This window comes from Lichenostomus cassidix, chromosome 3 (assembly GCF_008360975.1).
Source record: "Lichenostomus cassidix isolate B80296 chromosome 3, HeHo_3.0, whole genome shotgun sequence".
In the NCBI taxonomy this organism is placed as follows: Eukaryota; Metazoa; Chordata; class Aves; order Passeriformes; family Meliphagidae; genus Lichenostomus; species Lichenostomus cassidix.
In genome coordinates, this window is record NC_139483.1 from 15,424,757 (window position 1) to 15,441,535 (window position 16,779).

Consider the following 16,779-nt stretch of genomic DNA (forward strand, 5'->3'; position numbering starts at 1 on the left):
CAGGAATAGAGAACTGTGGGGATGAACTAAAGGAGCCATTTCCAGAGTCATTAGCAGATTAATGTAGCTTAGCATGATTTGAAATCATAAGAGGCCAAGCTCTTATTTGCAGTAATGCTAAGGACTCCAGTGGAAGTATGCCAGCAATAGATTTAGTCTAGCATGGTTTTATTTCAACAGCTTCGGTCAATGAAAAACCCCAAAATGAGCTGTTCTGCTAGAAAAGCACAAGACCAGATCTGCCCAGCAGCAAAGCAGCTTACAGACTGCTCAGCTGAAAGCAGCTTTGATCCTACTTACGTTCTGCCTCACCCAGGCCTCTCCCTTCCTCCACTAGTGATGGCAGGGTTGGAATTTCTAACTCGAGCTCCAGGAGTGATTTGGGGCTTCTGCTCGATTTTGGCAGGAGGGGGTTTGAAGAAGAGCCTCCCACTGGCTGTCCTCTGCCCGAAGGAGAGACAGGGAAAAGGACTGCCCAAAAGAAACTGTCCCTTCAGTCACCCAAGGAGCTCTTCTGTCACCAGCCAACACCTAGGAGCAGGTCAGTATGGAGAAAAGGTGTGACATCCAGCCACACCTCCCTGCAGTGCTCCATGTGCAAACACAACAGAAAAATGAGCAGAACATATGGAACTCACTGTGGGGATTAATTCAGTCCAAACCCTCTGAGTGACATTTTTCCAAAAGTCAAATTCCTTGGCCATGTTTGGTAGGGAGCTCAAGCTTGAAGACCAACTCTGTTTTTCTTCAGCTGGATAAAGAGAGCTGCTTTGTCCTGACTGTCAGAGACTTTCGGATGGTGGACTGGTCTGAGCTCACAAGGATGGGAAAAGCCACAATGGGAATGAAAAACCTCATGAAAAGTCTGAGAGTGCCCTGGAAGTACAAAAGTGTACAAGAGAAGCCATTCTCCTGCTTTCAGAGAGGGTCTATGCCTTCACTTTTTGGCTTGAGTCTAGCTTCATGAAATGTCTTTATACCCCTTTATGGGATTCAAGTACTGCAGCTGTGAATGTGGTAGTAAATAAAATGAAGAATCACTATTCAGGCAGGATGCAAAGAGGGAAGTTCTTCACTTCCACATTTACGATAAGCCATTTAAATCAGGACTTTACATTCCTGGGCTTAAGAAGACAAAAAATAAACTGACAGTTCCAAGATGACAATAACATATCTAGGGTTGTGATGGTCAAAGGGGGAATGCTGTGTGGTTATTTTGCTTCCTTTTTTCCTTCCTGGACAGAAGTCTTAGATCCAGTTCTGGAATTGAGTAGGGAGCAAATCGCATGCCTATCAACTGTCAACTAACACCAACCTTTTGAATGGTGTTACAAAGCACTTTTTAGACATTTCCTGAAACTGAGGGCATGACCACTTATGGCCTTTAAAGATTTCATCTGTTCCTTCCTGAGAGCAGGGACATTAACACTCAGGGCAGATCCCTCCCGTTGTGAGCTGATGCACTGTGCAATAACCCCCTGTAGTCCTTGCAGAGTATTTCTGGTTTTCTCCCAGTTGAGCTGCTGCTCCTCACTGTCACAAGGAGTGACACACTCTGCCTCACAGGCACCACGGTTTCTGTGGCAGAGAAAGTGATTCCGATACAAACATGGGACTAACTTAATTCCTGGGGAAATAACATCACGGTAATTATTCCCTAGATAAAAACATCACCCATCTTAACTACAGCTGATGAAGTGCTTAACACCCTTGACTCTTGCAGCTGAACAGCTCGTGCTGAACAGGAACACTGGAGCAGCCCTTTGTATTCCTGAGAGGCAACATGCTCCCGCTGAAAAAAGGTGGAAAAAAAGTCATAAGCTAAAATTTTTATATTAGCATATGATATGCCTTGTTTGCGATTCTTCACTGAACTGAGGACTGGTGGCATAGCCTGTGGATGGCAGTAAAATATCTTTGATGGAATAATTGAAAGGCATTGCAGAGAAGCATTTCCATTCAGAGGAGCTTTCTCAGGGGTTTATTGCTCAAGGAAAGCCAGAAACAGTTGCATTGATTTGCAGATGAGATGACAGAGAAAACATTTTCAAATACTGTGAGGTATTTATACTGCTTAAGATTTAAGGATTGCGCCTAACTAATCTTTTCAAAGCTCCCATGAAAGACAATCTAGCTTGCATCCTTTTAATGTGTTTTAAGCAGACTGGTGTCCCTTCAGCTGGTTTATCTCATGCAGTGTAGCTCTGTATGCTGGAAATGGGCCAAGATAGAAACATCTGGTATTCCAGGGAGCAAAGGAACAGAGCAAAATTTAGACTGTCCACAAGATAATCCTCCTGGTGCTGCTCCAAAAGAGCTCCAGGAGGTCAAAGAAGTCTCACTGCCAGAGCTCTTTGTTTGGTGCTGAACTGCATGAAACAAAAGAGATTTGTGAAATAAGGAGGATGAGGAATGGCTGAGTTTATACTGATTCTCTCGACATCCAGTTTAGCTTCTAGAGCTTAATGGTACTGCAAGCTCTTCTAATCCCACAAGATATTTGTTTGACTCAGATACAAGCAAGCAGGGTTTGCCAGTTGCTACCCGAGTCACTCTCCTGGGAGATTCACGGAATTTCAGGAGTTGGTAGAAAGTGAGATTTACTAAAAAGCCTTGTTCCTCTCTCTGAAACAAATCTCTTTTTGAAATATCAAAAGCCTGTTCCTCTGATCTGTCTCCAAGGATTTGTAATTTCCAGCCATTTTGACAAGCTAAAAGGGCAAGGTGAAGTGGGGAAACAGAAAATGAGCCCAAATAGATGGTGCAGGTGAGATGACAGCCACAACAGACTGCCCAAATTAAAGCAGGCACCAGAATGCCATCTAAAACAGATATGTGCACAAATCTACCTGAACAGCTGCTACCTCTACCTTTGGAGTCGTAACTTTCCGAAAAGAGCATCGGGTTCCCTGAAGTGCAATTGCACTGCTTGGCACGCAAAGAATCATTAAAAAATTCAGGATTTTCTGCAAAATTCTGAACTGGGAGTCAGCACTGAAGAAACAAAGCATTCAAGGATGTTGAGATGTGGGACTGCAGTGGACCCCATGCAATCCAACCAGCCAAGCTCAAGTGGTACCAATACCAGAGGGAATACATACCCGGAAATGAAAAATCCCAGCATAATCGTCCTGGAATCCTTGGTCCTTTGGTAAAACATTTTCCAGAAATTGTTTTCGCAGTGTCAGGGAGCCCAGGGCAGCCAGCATCCAGCAGTCACCTCAGGGGAGGGAAGAGTCCAATGCATTCAGTCAGTTCCTCACTGCTGTGGATCACAGCTGACTCTTTAGGGAGTGGGCTGCAACATCTAAGACATCCAAGAACCACTTTGCCAAAAGTAACAGATATTCTTCTGTCCCCTTTTCCTCCTCCAAAATGCTGAAGCACTGCCCAGTACTCAGCAGCAATGTCCACTGGGAACCCTGATGTCACCCAGCCATCCTTTTCTACTTTCAGGCTGCTTCCATCTTTTGCAGTCATGTTGGACTTGCAGTCAAGAACACTTTAAGGAATCCTTCAAACTTCTTGGTGGAGTGGGAAGACATTTCTTTCTACATGGGAACAGAGCTCTCCCAAAAACAAACATGGTCCAGGAGTACAAGATGGAACTGGCACAGCATGCAGATAAATACTCTGATACCAGGTAAGTATCAGAGGAGTTAAACAGAAATATCCACAGGAAAGAAAACACTGATAGTCAAATGAAGACATTAGGATGTCTTCAGAAAATTCATGTTGGAGCTGTGTCTGCTTACCTACTTACACTCAGCTGTGTTTGACCCTTGCACTTGAACCATCTGTCTGATCTCAGCTGGACCTCCATTTCTATGCTTGGCCTCATACAGATAGAAGGCAGATGCCAGACATAAATAACAAAGATTTGAGCTGCTGCATTTGGGAATCCTGTTAAATATCTGCAGCACATTGTGTGTGGATTTGTGCCAGTCTGGATTGACCTGCACTGATTGTTTACTGCAGCTACCTTGGTCCACATCTTCCCACCAGAACATGGCAAAGCAGTCACGGGTTATTGCTTTGGGTACATCTCTTCCAAAACAAGAACATAACCTTACCTATTTCTCCTTGCATGATATCGAATCTGCTAACTCCATCCATGATCAAATGAGGATTTCTCCAAAGTTCCTGGAGGAAAGAAAATGCAAAGAACAGTGTGACTACCCAGCCTTTGTCAGCAGTATGGTCCTACCCCTTGAAGACCTTGCCTACTTTTTCCACATCTGGAGACTGTTTTTCTTAAGCCCTGATTGTTTTGCTGCCAGCCACCAGCGAAACCAGAGGAGATACTCAGGCATCTCTTCTTTAATCTGCTCAGATATTCCCAGGGATGGATTCCAAGGGGTGGGTGCTCCCTGAGTTTTCATTTGTGTTTCTCTAATTCTACCAACGCTTTTCAGAGATGGCTCTGAGCCTGGCTGTGAAATCATGGCGTTTCCTGGGGCACAGCAGGGCAGAGACACACAGGTCTCCAAGCAAAGTAGAACAGGGTCTATACTTCAGCTCAGCAGTAGGTCTGGGAGCATTTTACACTCTGAGCCTTTTGTGTCTCCATTCAGGTCTAATACAGATCAGCCTGGGCTGCTTTTCTTCACTCTGGTGAGGAAGATATAGAAAGAGAGCTTAATCTCTGTCTGCAAAATCCCATAGGCCTGGCTGACATTTTTGATTCAGGGAGAATTTTCCTTGAGAGTCTTGCTTGGGCAGTGAAGGGGGAAGCACTTCAGAGGTTGGCTTTGCACACAGAAATGTGAACCATTCTCCCAGCTGTGCTTGCTATTGGCCTGGAATATCAGAGTGCTCAGGAAGGAATGGCCTCAGCATCCCCCTTGAGTAACCCCTGGCACACTCCAAGGGGGTGAGGCTGCTTTGAAAGAGAAATCAGTCTGAAATAGGCAAGTCATCACACACGTAAAAAAAGGAAGAGATAAAAGGAAGGAAAAAAAGCATCCTGGTAAAAATAATACAGCAGCTCTTCCTTGAACAGGCCCTGGCATTCCTTCTCCCCAGCTGATCTGACATGCTGCACAAAAATGAGACCAGCTCACAATGTGACTCATGACTTGCATGGCTGCGTGAGCTCAGCATTAGCGAATGCTGTCAGCTTTCTGAAATGGCTTCACAGTGATCAAACCCCGCTAAAAAAGTTTCCCTGTCAGGAAAAGATGCAATGCAACATCACTGCTCCAGGCTGGTGGGCAGATCATGCTCCCACAGGACTGCTGACGTGGGGGAAAGCAGCCTCAGCTGGCAAATTCCTTGAGAGATGCTTTCCTACAGCAATCCACTCCTATCCCAGGACTCTGGGGATTTGCAACAAGAAATTTACCCACAGCATAGGAGCAGGGCTAAGATGTGTGGTCACCAGCAGCAGTGGTTGCTCATAGTATAGGGAAGCAGCAGCACTGAGCCCTTTGCCTTTCCTCTCCACATCCATCCCATGTTTATCTTCTCCTGCCTCTATTTCCCAGAGCAGTTTCTGCCCCTCACTGGGGTGAACTCAAAACTTTCCACCAGCAGGAAAGATTAACCTGCCTGAGAAGGCCCTGAACTTGCCTATAGTCATCCCAGAAAACCAAGAGCATGAAGGAGCAAGTATTTTTGTTTCTCCCATCATTTCTGAGGCTGATGAAGTCTTAGCTGCCAGAAGCAGGGTGGCTGGGCTACAGTGCAGATCTGCCACAGGGGTAACCAACATCCAGAAGCATAAACCTCAAACTAATGGGAAAGCAGCTGCATCTTTATGGGCTCCCCAAGGAAAGGGCTCATGCTCTGCTCCGTGCCAGGATCATAAAGCTCATAAGTGCTCTGTGGATCATTTTGGGGAGACTGGCTGAAAAGTCAGCCCATTCAATGCCTCACCAAATATTCTATTGCCCACCAAGGTGTTTGACTCCCCAGCGAGCGAACAGGGATGAGCTGAGTAATTTATCACATTCCTTGCTGAGAGAAGCCAGCAATTTAGTCTAAACCCAGAAAAGACATGATCTGAAGTCAGCCCCAGCCAGCACACCCTGACTGTGCACACAGACATCTCTGTGGCTGTCAGAGGGAGCTCTCCAACACTGTATTCCCCACCACCCACAGCTCACCCAGCTCTGCTTCCAGGAGAGTGCACTCCACATGGACTCTGGGCAATAACTGAGAGACAATACAGAGTGTTGCTTCCCCAAGCCAGGGAAAGGGCTGCTCAGCAGCTGTCTGAACACACAGAGGGCTTCTGAAAGAGCACAGAGAGGAAAGAATTGTGATGGGTGCAGCGCTCTGGAAATCTGGACCTTTTCAACCAGGAGGAAAGGAAGTCTCCAATTAGCTCCTCTTCCTTCAAAGGCAAGAATACAGCAGCCATAAAACACCACATTTTCTATTATTGCAAAGCACAGCTAAACACATAGTTGCTACTACACAAAATGTGCAAGCCTCACTATTTCCTACTGCCTGAATTGCACGGCAAAGACAGAAACCACAGCTTTAACTGTAAGTCTGTACAGAAGCAGTGCCCTATTTCACTGAGAAATGATGAGGCTTTGTGGCATTTTCCACAAGACTTTTCAGTTTTAGCTGGAGGGGGAACGAAGAGGGAGCTCAGGGAGGCACGTGGTCTCTTCTCAGAGTATCTGTGAGCCCACCAGTGAAGGCAACCATATGGGCTGCAAGTCAAGCACTCTGCCTGAACTCATTCCCCCAGGACAAAGCTCTCATCACTCGCTTTCCCTGGCCCACTGAAGACTTCATTATATATTCAAAAGAAAAGAGAAGTTCAAGTTCAAGCCAGTTCATCCTCTAGAGCATGGTCTTACCACAGAAGTACTGTTCATCCAAAGGGCAAGATGGAGAATTAATCTGAGAGGTGGAGAGAAAGTGTCCTGTATGTGCATTTATCTCTAAATTTCTTTTTACAATTCCTTGAAATTTCGAAGGAAGAACAAGTCCCCAGAAGGAGCTGGAGGTGAGCAGTGTAGATGTAGACCACATGCAGACATGCAAAGGCCAGAGTCAAACAGTTCTGTGAAAAACTGGAAGCCTGAGGTGGGATTTCCCAGGCAGTGTAAGCCAGTTTGGCTGCAGGCTGCTGTGGTTGGGTGCTGGCCACTTTCCCACACATTTCCCCACTGGCTCAGCACAATCCTGAGGGCAAGCATAAGGCTGCTGAGGTTTAAGAGGCAGGAGCTGACTCTTTGCAGAGCCACCTCCTGGTTAGTTCACCTTAACCCTAAAGTAAAATCCCAGAGCTGCTTCTGTTCCTGCCACAGGGCCACTTCTTCCCCTGCAGCTACACTTGTGTTTCTCCCCCTGCTACAGCTCCACTATCCTGGCACGTCCTGCCATCCTGAGTCATGGTGCTCCCTGCTCAACACACACTAATTATGACAAATAAAAAGGTTGCTATTGATTGAAAGCCAAACTGTTCTCAGCTGGACAAATGTTAATTCAGCAGCACTGCTGTGCCTGTAATAGTGTTGCTCTGGATTAAGAGGCAAACACGGTACTGCAGCTCCCTGGGCTGAAGGCACTGCCCAGCAGTGTGCTGAGGAGGGTCACTCACACCACTGCCATACATCCCAGAACCACAGGAAACCTCCATGGAAATAAGACAGCTGGAATAACGAGGGAGGGAGGGCAGAACAAAGGACAAAGCTGGCAGAGGGTCTGGAGCACAAGTCTTATGAGAAGTAGATGAGGGAGCTGGGGTTTTTTAGCCTGAAGAAAAGGAGGCTCAGAGGGGTGACTCTCTACATCTGCCTGAAAGGAGGTGGTAGCCAGGTAGGGGTCAGTCTCCTCTCCCAGGTAAAAAGTGACAGAACAAGAGGAAATGGCCTCAAGTTGTGCCAAGGCGGGTTTATGTTGGATATCAGGAAAAATTCCTTCACTGAAAGGATTGCCAAGCATTGGAGCCGGCTGCCCATGGAGGTGGTAGAGTCACCTCCCTGGAGGTATTTGAAAGACATGTAGATGTGGCACTTGGGCACACGGTGGTTTGGCAGTGCTGGGTTAATGCTTGGACTCAATGATCTTAAAGGTCTTTTCCAACTCACACAGTACAAGATGTGCTGGGCCATACCAAAGATCTGACTAGCAATGACTTGTCTCTGACAGATTAGAGAGGGAGACGATAACTGAGCAAGCCAAAATTAATAGGAAAAATCAGACTACTCTCAAGGGGTTTGCTCACATTGACAGAACTCAATTCCCTGCTTTACAGCAGAATAGCTCAATTCCTAATTGCCTGATTTCAATACAAATGCATTGGTTGCTTATAAAAGCCATGCTCTGCTCCAGGTCTCTCTTGCAATGGAAGAATGAGTTCACCAGAATCCACACAGGTGGGGAACCCACAAATGTAAGAGCAAAGTCCTGCTGGAGGATGGACTGATGTCAACAACCACACAAAAACAGAAACCAGCTCGGATTTTACCTGAAACCTGTTTGCTTGGCGTGGTTCAAGCAAAACAAAACAGCAATTGCAAACAAAGGAGGCAAACACAAAGGAGGTGAGCGAGGGAGGCAGCCCTGTGTACCTGGAGCCTTGCAGAGGCAGTTTCCTTAGAGGCCTTGGAACCTCCCCCTTGGACCACACAGGACAAGCTAGAAGTGCCAGGTGTTGCCAACTTCCCTCTGCCCATCACAGCCACACAATGCTGCCAGCTGACCCCCCAGCTGAGAAACAGGGCAGCACAGGAGTCAGCAGTGCTGCTTTCCCATCCACCCAGGATGCACCAACTCCTCCTTGCAATCAGCCCTTCCCAAAGATCAATGGAGTTGGGAAATACCACTCAAATAAACCTTTTCCACCTTCCAGGAAGACAGATGTAATAGATGGTGATGCACTGCAGCTCCCTCGGCCCACAGAGATGAACTCTGAGTGGAGGTCAGGAGCAATCAGCTGAGCAGGCAGGGCTGAGACAATGGCAGCCTGGGGATGCTGCTCCCGGTCAATTACGGTGATTGCACACGCACACTCGGAAAGAACAAGCAGGATTGATTTTGATTTTCATCACGGAGAAACACTGAATGGGATCCAAGAGTCTTCTGCCCCTGGGAAGCACTGAAGCTGTGAACTCCACCACAAACAGCTGGTGTGCAGCTTTGGCTCATGCCAGAAATGGCCCCAAAGTGACAGACCTGCAAGGCACCACTATCCCTCACTGCCATACATTTCCCATAACTTTCCTCATTAAATCAGCACTTGTGACCATGTGCAGTTCTTTTTCCTCCTTTTTTTTTTTTTTTGGTAGGTTTTTCTTCATTTTCCCCTTCTTCTATTAGAGATAAGTCTTCAGTTTAACTTCAAACTGTTGTCTAAATTCTTGCCTAAATGAAATCTGGTTTTTAGTCCCCTCCAGCTACAGACCAAGATTGATGCAGTAGGAAATCCAGCTCAGCTTATCCATCTAGAAAGATGCTAACTTCAAAATAATTTTTAAAGGTCCACTTTTGTAAAGTCAGTTGCAGGATTTGAAATTTCTTAATGCTGATGCTAATTCTTGGAAATTTCTGGGAAATAAATAACAGGCCAAGGAACAAATAATCACCAAAATCTGCAAGGAATCACAATAGGTACTCTGCTCCTCAAAGATGGTTACAATTTCTTTGGGAAGGGACAGAGGAAGGGAATTAAAAACATGAGCAAGCCCTTTTGCAAAAGGACTGATTCAAACGATGGATCACTTTTCCCAGCAAACAAGCAATGGCTCAATGTGTATAATTTTCTCCAATGTTTTTTAGGTGCTAAGTGCAGTAGCACAGGGCTCTGCTATGAGAACAGCATGTATCCCTTGCCTGATTTCACACTGCCTCTTTCTGCACCTTCCATCCAAGGAATTCATTCAGACACCACCTTTCTCATCCCCAGATGCCTGAGACAAACACCCAAGGGGTCATGTCCTGCTGCTATGAGCAGATTGATGATGCAGACAAAGACCACATCAGCTCTTTCCAACAGTCCTTTCACCACACACCTCCCTGCAGGTCACATCAGAGGCACTCAGGGATTCCTCTCATGCTGATCCTGAAACCCACACTGGCCACCTTGCAGCTTTTCCATCTCTTCCAAGTGCCCACACACATAACTGTCCATGACAACCAGACTTTATCATGCCAGCTCTTGCTCAGCATCCCTTCATTCCATAAGAGAGCTACAGGGTCCCCAGGAGACCAAGGGTGAGCAGTAGACTGTAACCTTGAAGACCCTTCAGAAAAGTCTCCGGCAGCTTCACCCTGTGCCCATTCTAGCCTTTTTTAAAAGCATAAACGCTGAAGATCACAGACAATCCTTCACATTTATAATAGGCACCATACTGAACACAATGGTGGGCTATCCCTGGTGCAGAGATGGTAATCTCTCTCCCCTCATGCATGTCGTATCTGAAAATATAGCCAATGTTAGCAAAAGGAAAGCGTTCCACATTTAGCACCACCACAATTCACATCATCTGGACCATCCTCCCTCAATTTCTTTTTGCATCTGCACAGTATTATGCTCTGTGATCAGAACAGAGAGAAATCTTTAGCCTGAACATTAATTGAATAAAAATGCATATTCCGCAACAGTTAATCATTTCATGGTTTCCTCAGTTCCAATCAATAGCTTGTGTGAAGGAAAAGCAGCAAACGATGAAAAAGAATTGTTCTGAACATTTTAAAAGGAGCATCTCAGTTTTTTAAATCTGACATAATTCTTCACGGAGAATTTCCCTTTGACTGATCTTTAGAAAAGCCTAGCTACAGAAAATACTGTATTCAGACTAAAATAGAACTTCTCTTCCATTTCTCAAAACTGTTGGTGAGACAAAAGAATAGGTAATTGTGAGGTTCTGCTGTATTTGGTACCTTCAGCCCCACCTCTAGTAATGCCTGAAGTACCACATGCAAAATCTGTGTCACAAATTGCATGTTTCAATGGGCACAGACTGAGGGCCTGGGGGCACAAACACAGCCTGAAGCAGTCCCCATCTGATGGGAAACTACTGCAGAGTTGGGAAAAATGACATTTCAAACATTGCCTTGGTGCTCCTGATCTACCTTCCCCCCCTTTTCAGGCACATCCCTATTAACTAAGATCAGTTTACAAGTCAAAAAGTTGTTTCTGACTGTCGCTGCTGGCATCAAGCTGTTTTCTCTCTACTTTATACATTACCCCCAGATATGAAGACTCTAAACTCTGAGCATAATTGGCAATTCTCTTGACAATGTACAAGGTAAAATAGAAGCAGCATGTTGCTCAACTGCTCAGTTAGATCTGGAACAAAGACAGCAGTCATAATTGCTATCTGCCACTTAAATAACCAGATACTGCATGACAGTAAATGGAGGCTAAGAGATTATTAGGACCAAGATGCCACTCACAGGTACATTTCCAGACAAATTTATTTTAATGTCAGAGGGAGCTAATGGTGGAGGCTGAGAAAAATACAGACATAGGTTAAATTGGCCATGCTTTGTCAGCAGGATAAAGCTGCACTCAGTCTCTGGGAGATGCATTCAGGTAGGAAACAGACTCTTGTAGGGAAATTATAGGTATCTCTTGGCTGAGTAGTTTACGTAGCCTAAACATCTGGGATCACATATCCGTAGAGTTACATTGCAATGACAAAGAGGGTACTAATATGAAAGGTGCCCAACTGGAAAACTTCAGGTTTGGGACACCACTGCTCCTGCTAGTTCCCTGTTCCTCCTGGGGGACCAACTCCCAGAGGCATTTGGATGCAGCACTGACCTTTCAGGACTTGCAAAATGCAAGCACAGCTTTAATTACTCCTTGACCCTTGGCTCCAAACATCTGCAGCTTTATAAATGAAAAGCAACCACTGTGATTTAGCAACTACTTCTGGGCCTGCTTCATTCTGTCAGGAAAGTGAGGCCACACTTTGATGTCACCATGACACAGAACAGCTGTTGTGGGGATGTTGGAGAATTTCTGGTTGGTCTCCTCAGGCAGGTGATGCCATTGCCCTTTATTTTGCCTCTTATCTGCTAGGGTGAAGCCTGCATGGTTGGGGAACATCTACAGGTGAAAATTTTGGTCAAACTAAGGAAAAAAAATAAAAATGGGGCCTTCTTCAGCACTGGAATATTGAGTTTCTGTTCCAGATGACCCAGCTAAGTTGGCAGTCTCAACTTTTGTCCCTTGTCATAGAAGAGCAGCTGGTGATGCTGCTTTAGGCTCTATAAAAGAGCAAAAGACTTTTCAATGTTCACATCACAAATCCTGAGCCATGAGCATATGGTTTAATTTTTTGAAGGGGAGCTCTAGCAAGGCCAAGGCTTTTGATCCTTCTCCTTCCTGAGAAAAACCCTCTGGAAAATTGTCAGCTGCTGAAGAAAGAGACTTCATAAGGGAAGTGCTGGGATGGAGAGGATATATGCAAATTTTTGAAACCAATTCCACAAAAACTTTTATTCATAAGCTTAGTATTCATGGATTCAGCAAAATAGAAGGGAATTCTCCAATACCTGCCTCACCTGACAAACTTCAAGCACTCGCAGCAGCAGATTCTGCTTTTAGCAAGGTACATCAGTCCCTTTGCACATGAAATAACTATCAGGATATTAGAGTAGGATAGATATTCATCCCACAGAGCAGCGCCTCAAAATTAGTGGTATTTGGGTTTCTAAGTCACTTTGTATGCTTTTGAAGTCCTACACTTCTCTGCTGCAAAAGCACCAGGGTGGTTAGTACTTAACAGAACTGTATCATAACATTTTATTCCAGTTTATTCATCTTTAAAATGCCCCTGGAGAGTCTTTTCTAATATCTGTGTTTGTCTTTTGTGAGTCTAATTCCTAGTTATCATATTTTTTTCTCTTTTGGACCAGAAACAGTGGCAACTAACTCCTCTCCTTTGCATTTTTAGTTACTTTGCTACTACAACCAGCTTTCAAGAGAGAGGCTAATCCGGGAGCTGCACCAGCAGCAAATGGCACACAGCAGTGCTATACAGAGCAGCTGGACCATGGGAAGATTTCCTAAATTAGGTCCTGGGATAAAAGAGCTGAGCATGTGATTCCACCTCCCATTCTGAACTTCCATATGCCAGATGATAACTGCCTATTAAATTGAGACTGGGAATCAGCACACAAATGTACTTCATCTCCTGCCTTGTCCCAGTTATTTTAAAATAGGTATTGCTGAGTCAGTCGCTCGGATTACAGAAATCAGAGATCTTCAACAGAATTAAACCAGTTTTCAGGTTTGCACAAAGTCCTCTAGAAGCAGATCAAAGTGGGAACAGTAGCTCTAGCCCAGTTCACAGGTGGAAACAAACTCCTACAAAAATGTACCTAGTGAAATCATTCATGTTGCAGAGGTTATCTTCCCTCCCACTGTGCTTCCAGTGCTCCCCTTGAGGGCTGCTTTCCTGCTTAACACAGACCTCCCACCCAAGGTGAAGGCCTTTACCACTGGCCATCAGTGCTGCCATCCAGCAGCAGAGCCACAAAACACCCCAGCTGGGAGAACTCACAGTTGGCCTCTTCCACTGTATTTGCCAGAGCTTCTCCTCCGGGAGCAGGTTGGGACCGATGGAGCTGATGTGAGCGGGGAAGGTGTCATCCTCAAAGAGCAGCCCTTGGCTCAGGCACAAGGCTCGCAGGTCACTGAAATCCTGGCTGTTAAATTTCTTCAGGTTCTGGAGGTTTCCCGCTGCTCCTGAGGTTTGCCAGCCCTGCTCCGGCCTCAGAGCAGAGCTGGGGGCGAGCATCGTGCCCTGTCCCTGTGAGGGGGAAAATGGGGCTGCCCTGAGTTCCCCAGGCAAAGCTGGGCATTAGGAGTGTGTGGGATAACCCCTCCCCCTCCCACCAGCAGGACTGTGGAGCAGCAGCTCAAAAAACTGAGGGCAGCCACAGTGACAAAATCCTTATTAGCTGGGAATGCATGGGGAAAGAGCAGTCATCAAATCCCAACTGGTTTATCTTAAACCAGTGCTGTCACTGCTACAAATTCAATTTGGAGTCTTCCCTGAGGACAGAGAGCAAAGCTGTTAGTGAGCTGCTGTGTGAGCACTGAGGTGCAGCTGCAGTGAGCGAGCACAGGGCATGGAACAGGAGCTGCAGGGGAGTGGGAGGATGAGCAGGGAGGATGCCCAGAGCTACCCAGGACTCCTCTGGTTAGATATCACTGTGCCCAGGGCAGAGGGTTTCAAATTGGTATTTAAACTGGGCAGGCATGGCATGGCATGTACAGGTATTCCAGTCTGAAGCATGGCCAAACCGCTGTCTGTAAATGTGTCTAATGGAAAGGGGCACTCCGTTTAGGAAAAATGAACATTTCATACAGGCACTGAAACCCTGGAGTGAGCAGACCCGCTAATACACCTGCTGGCATAGCTAGGGATGGATGCAGGAGCCAAAATCTCCTGTTGAGGGGTTTGTCCTTTTACAGGCATCAAAGAAGCACAGCAGGATTCCTGCCATCAAAGATCTACTCTTGTTCCAAAGGGAGGTCGTGCATGTTCCATGGAGACACTGGACTGTGGGACAGGAGAGCTTAGGATAGGAGTGGGAAAAGTGCACAAGAAAGAAGAAGAATTGCACATTTGGAGAGGCCAATGGCACTGGAGCTTAAAGAAAGCAGTTTGTTCTGTCCAACCAGAGCACAAGTTCTCAGGTGTGCTCCCCAGAACCACATGGATGTACAGAGAGACAGACAGACACACACCTGTGCACCACTTCCCAGGAATCTTTCTTCAGCTGACGAGTTCTGTTGTTGGTTTCAGGGTTCAGAGAAGTAGCAGGAAAGGTTGTGCAGCCTGCCTTATCTCCTGGCTCCTTCTGCTCCTATTGTTACACAAAAATACATGTTGCTGGATAAAAACATGACTCAGGGTCCACACCAGTTTTCACCCTTCATTCACATTTGCCCTCACAAAATCAAAATATTAACTGTCCTGAGCTATATTTCCCCTTTTGCCTCTCTCCTTATGAAGACTGAAGCCCCTTTATCAGTAGACTTTAAAAAGGCAAGAATCATAGTGATCACCTCCTCTAGCATCTTGCATTACAGATGGCACCACACTTGATCCAGTGATTCCTGACCCTAGCTCCTGGCTTCCACTTCAGATGTACCTTCTCCTAAATTAACACTGGAAAATCCACCACAAGCCCTGGGCAAGCCTCACTTAAGGTTAATTAACTTTGCTGGGCTAATTTCTAACCTGAAGTCACCTACTTTCACTTTCAAGCAGCCGGATGCCATAAATCTTAGTTTGCTGCTTGGTTGATTTTGTTTGCTTGTTTGAGGGGATTTTGGTTAATTTTTAGCAGATGAAAGGGCTCTTTTCTACCAAACTGACTTATCTGTCGATCTGAGATGCTCCTGGTGCTGCACAGATAGAGCAGATGGCTCCAGTAAGAGCAAAGCCTCAGGTTTGTATTGTGAATTCTTCCCACATGTCAAAAACACCACTCAGCTGCAATGAAGGTGTGATGCAGCCCCCATTCCCTTCCCTACACCCTTTTTATTTAGTCTCATCACCTTTCCTGGTGCTTCAAGTCACTTAGCCTCCTGGCATGGTAACAACAGCCTAAACAAATAAGTGGTTTTGCATCTCATTGTTTTAATTAAAAGCCCCACAAAAAAATCAGAAACCACCCTCGGCCAACAAGAAGAGAGAGCATTCCCCTTGGGTTTGCATTTTTTAATACAATGGAAATAAATCTCATGTAATGTACCATAACACGACAAGGGAATGGCTTCTTAACAAATACTCATTTGAAACTGTGCCCAGGCTCCATGCATGCTAAGATCTATTTCTTGAAACAGTGTTCCAGCAAAACTGATTACTAATTCCAAAACTCAAATTAAAATTAACAGAGCTTGAAGGCTGGGTCTGACACGCGTTCCCTCTCTTCTGACAGAGAACAAGAGTTTTTAGCATGTGTGTGTGTGTGTTTAATTACGTTGTTTAACACACCAGGATTAAATTAGCAACCAGACTGAGGAAAATAACACACTTAACTACTTTTCTCTTGCAGGAATATCTTCATCAGCACAGACATGTGAGTTCTGCAGCCACCCATGCCCCTCTGCAGGCAGGCTATGGGGTCAGGCCCTGGCTAGCAGTGTCCTGGCTGCTCCAACACGCTCTAATAGCCACCTCTTTTGGAGCAGCTTCCTGAATCCTGGCCACAGCTTTCCCCTGGGGCTCTCATGGCTCCATCAGCAATAGCAAAGACCACAAAGGTTGTTAAAGCTGAATATTGCCTGCTTGGTTGGGGAGCTTCTTCCTGTGACTGACCTCGTGAGCCAGAAAAGCTTTGGTGGGACAGAGTTATAATGGAATATCAGATATGGAATGGATATCAGAGATGTTGCCCTTGGACTGCTCCCTGCCACAAGATGCCAGGAGACAGGGAGGGATTTCCAATGCTCACAAGAGCTGGCTCAGACATATTGTCAAACTCTAAAGGAAAACAGACACTGCCTCTCAGCTAAGGAAAGAAATTATTATTCAGAGGGGGGTAAACATTGAGGAGGGGCTTAACAAACATTTACTTAGTCCTGGGATCTCCCTCAACACATTTACTTATCTGAAATTGAGAAGGGAATCACACCCAGCTTTGCATCTGCTGCTGTTTTTTGGTTCCTCTTCCTTCTGGGCAGAGGGACATCCTTGTCCCTGAGAATGGGACAAACAGCAAAGAATGAGGGGGAGAAGGTAAGCAGTGGAAAACTACAGGGAGAAGGACAAAGAGAGATCGAGTGAGGCAGTTGGAAGGGATGGGAAGAAAAGAGGAGTCTCTGAAGATAGCAAGACAATAATTTAT

At 45.8% G+C, this 16,779-nt stretch overlaps 1 protein-coding gene across 4 annotated transcripts in view; it reads right to left on the reverse strand.

Moving 5' to 3' along the window:
* The window catches only part of CAPN13 (calpain 13), a 65,280-nt gene that overhangs the window by 28,791 nt on the left and 19,710 nt on the right, over positions 1–16,779 (reverse strand). For all 4 annotated transcript variants that reach the window (XM_085054640.1, XM_085054637.1, XM_085054639.1 and 1 more), the window contains 4 exons: positions 14,672–14,790; positions 13,479–13,727; positions 4,074–4,143; positions 3,102–3,220 (listed from right to left, as the gene is read on the reverse strand). In XM_085054640.1, coding sequence (XP_084910766.1) covers positions 3,102–3,220; positions 4,074–4,143; positions 13,479–13,715 — 426 coding nt within the window. In that variant the 5' untranslated portion in view covers positions 13,716–13,727; positions 14,672–14,790. The remainder of the gene's footprint in view (positions 1–3,101; positions 3,221–4,073; positions 4,144–13,478; positions 13,728–14,671; positions 14,791–16,779) is intronic.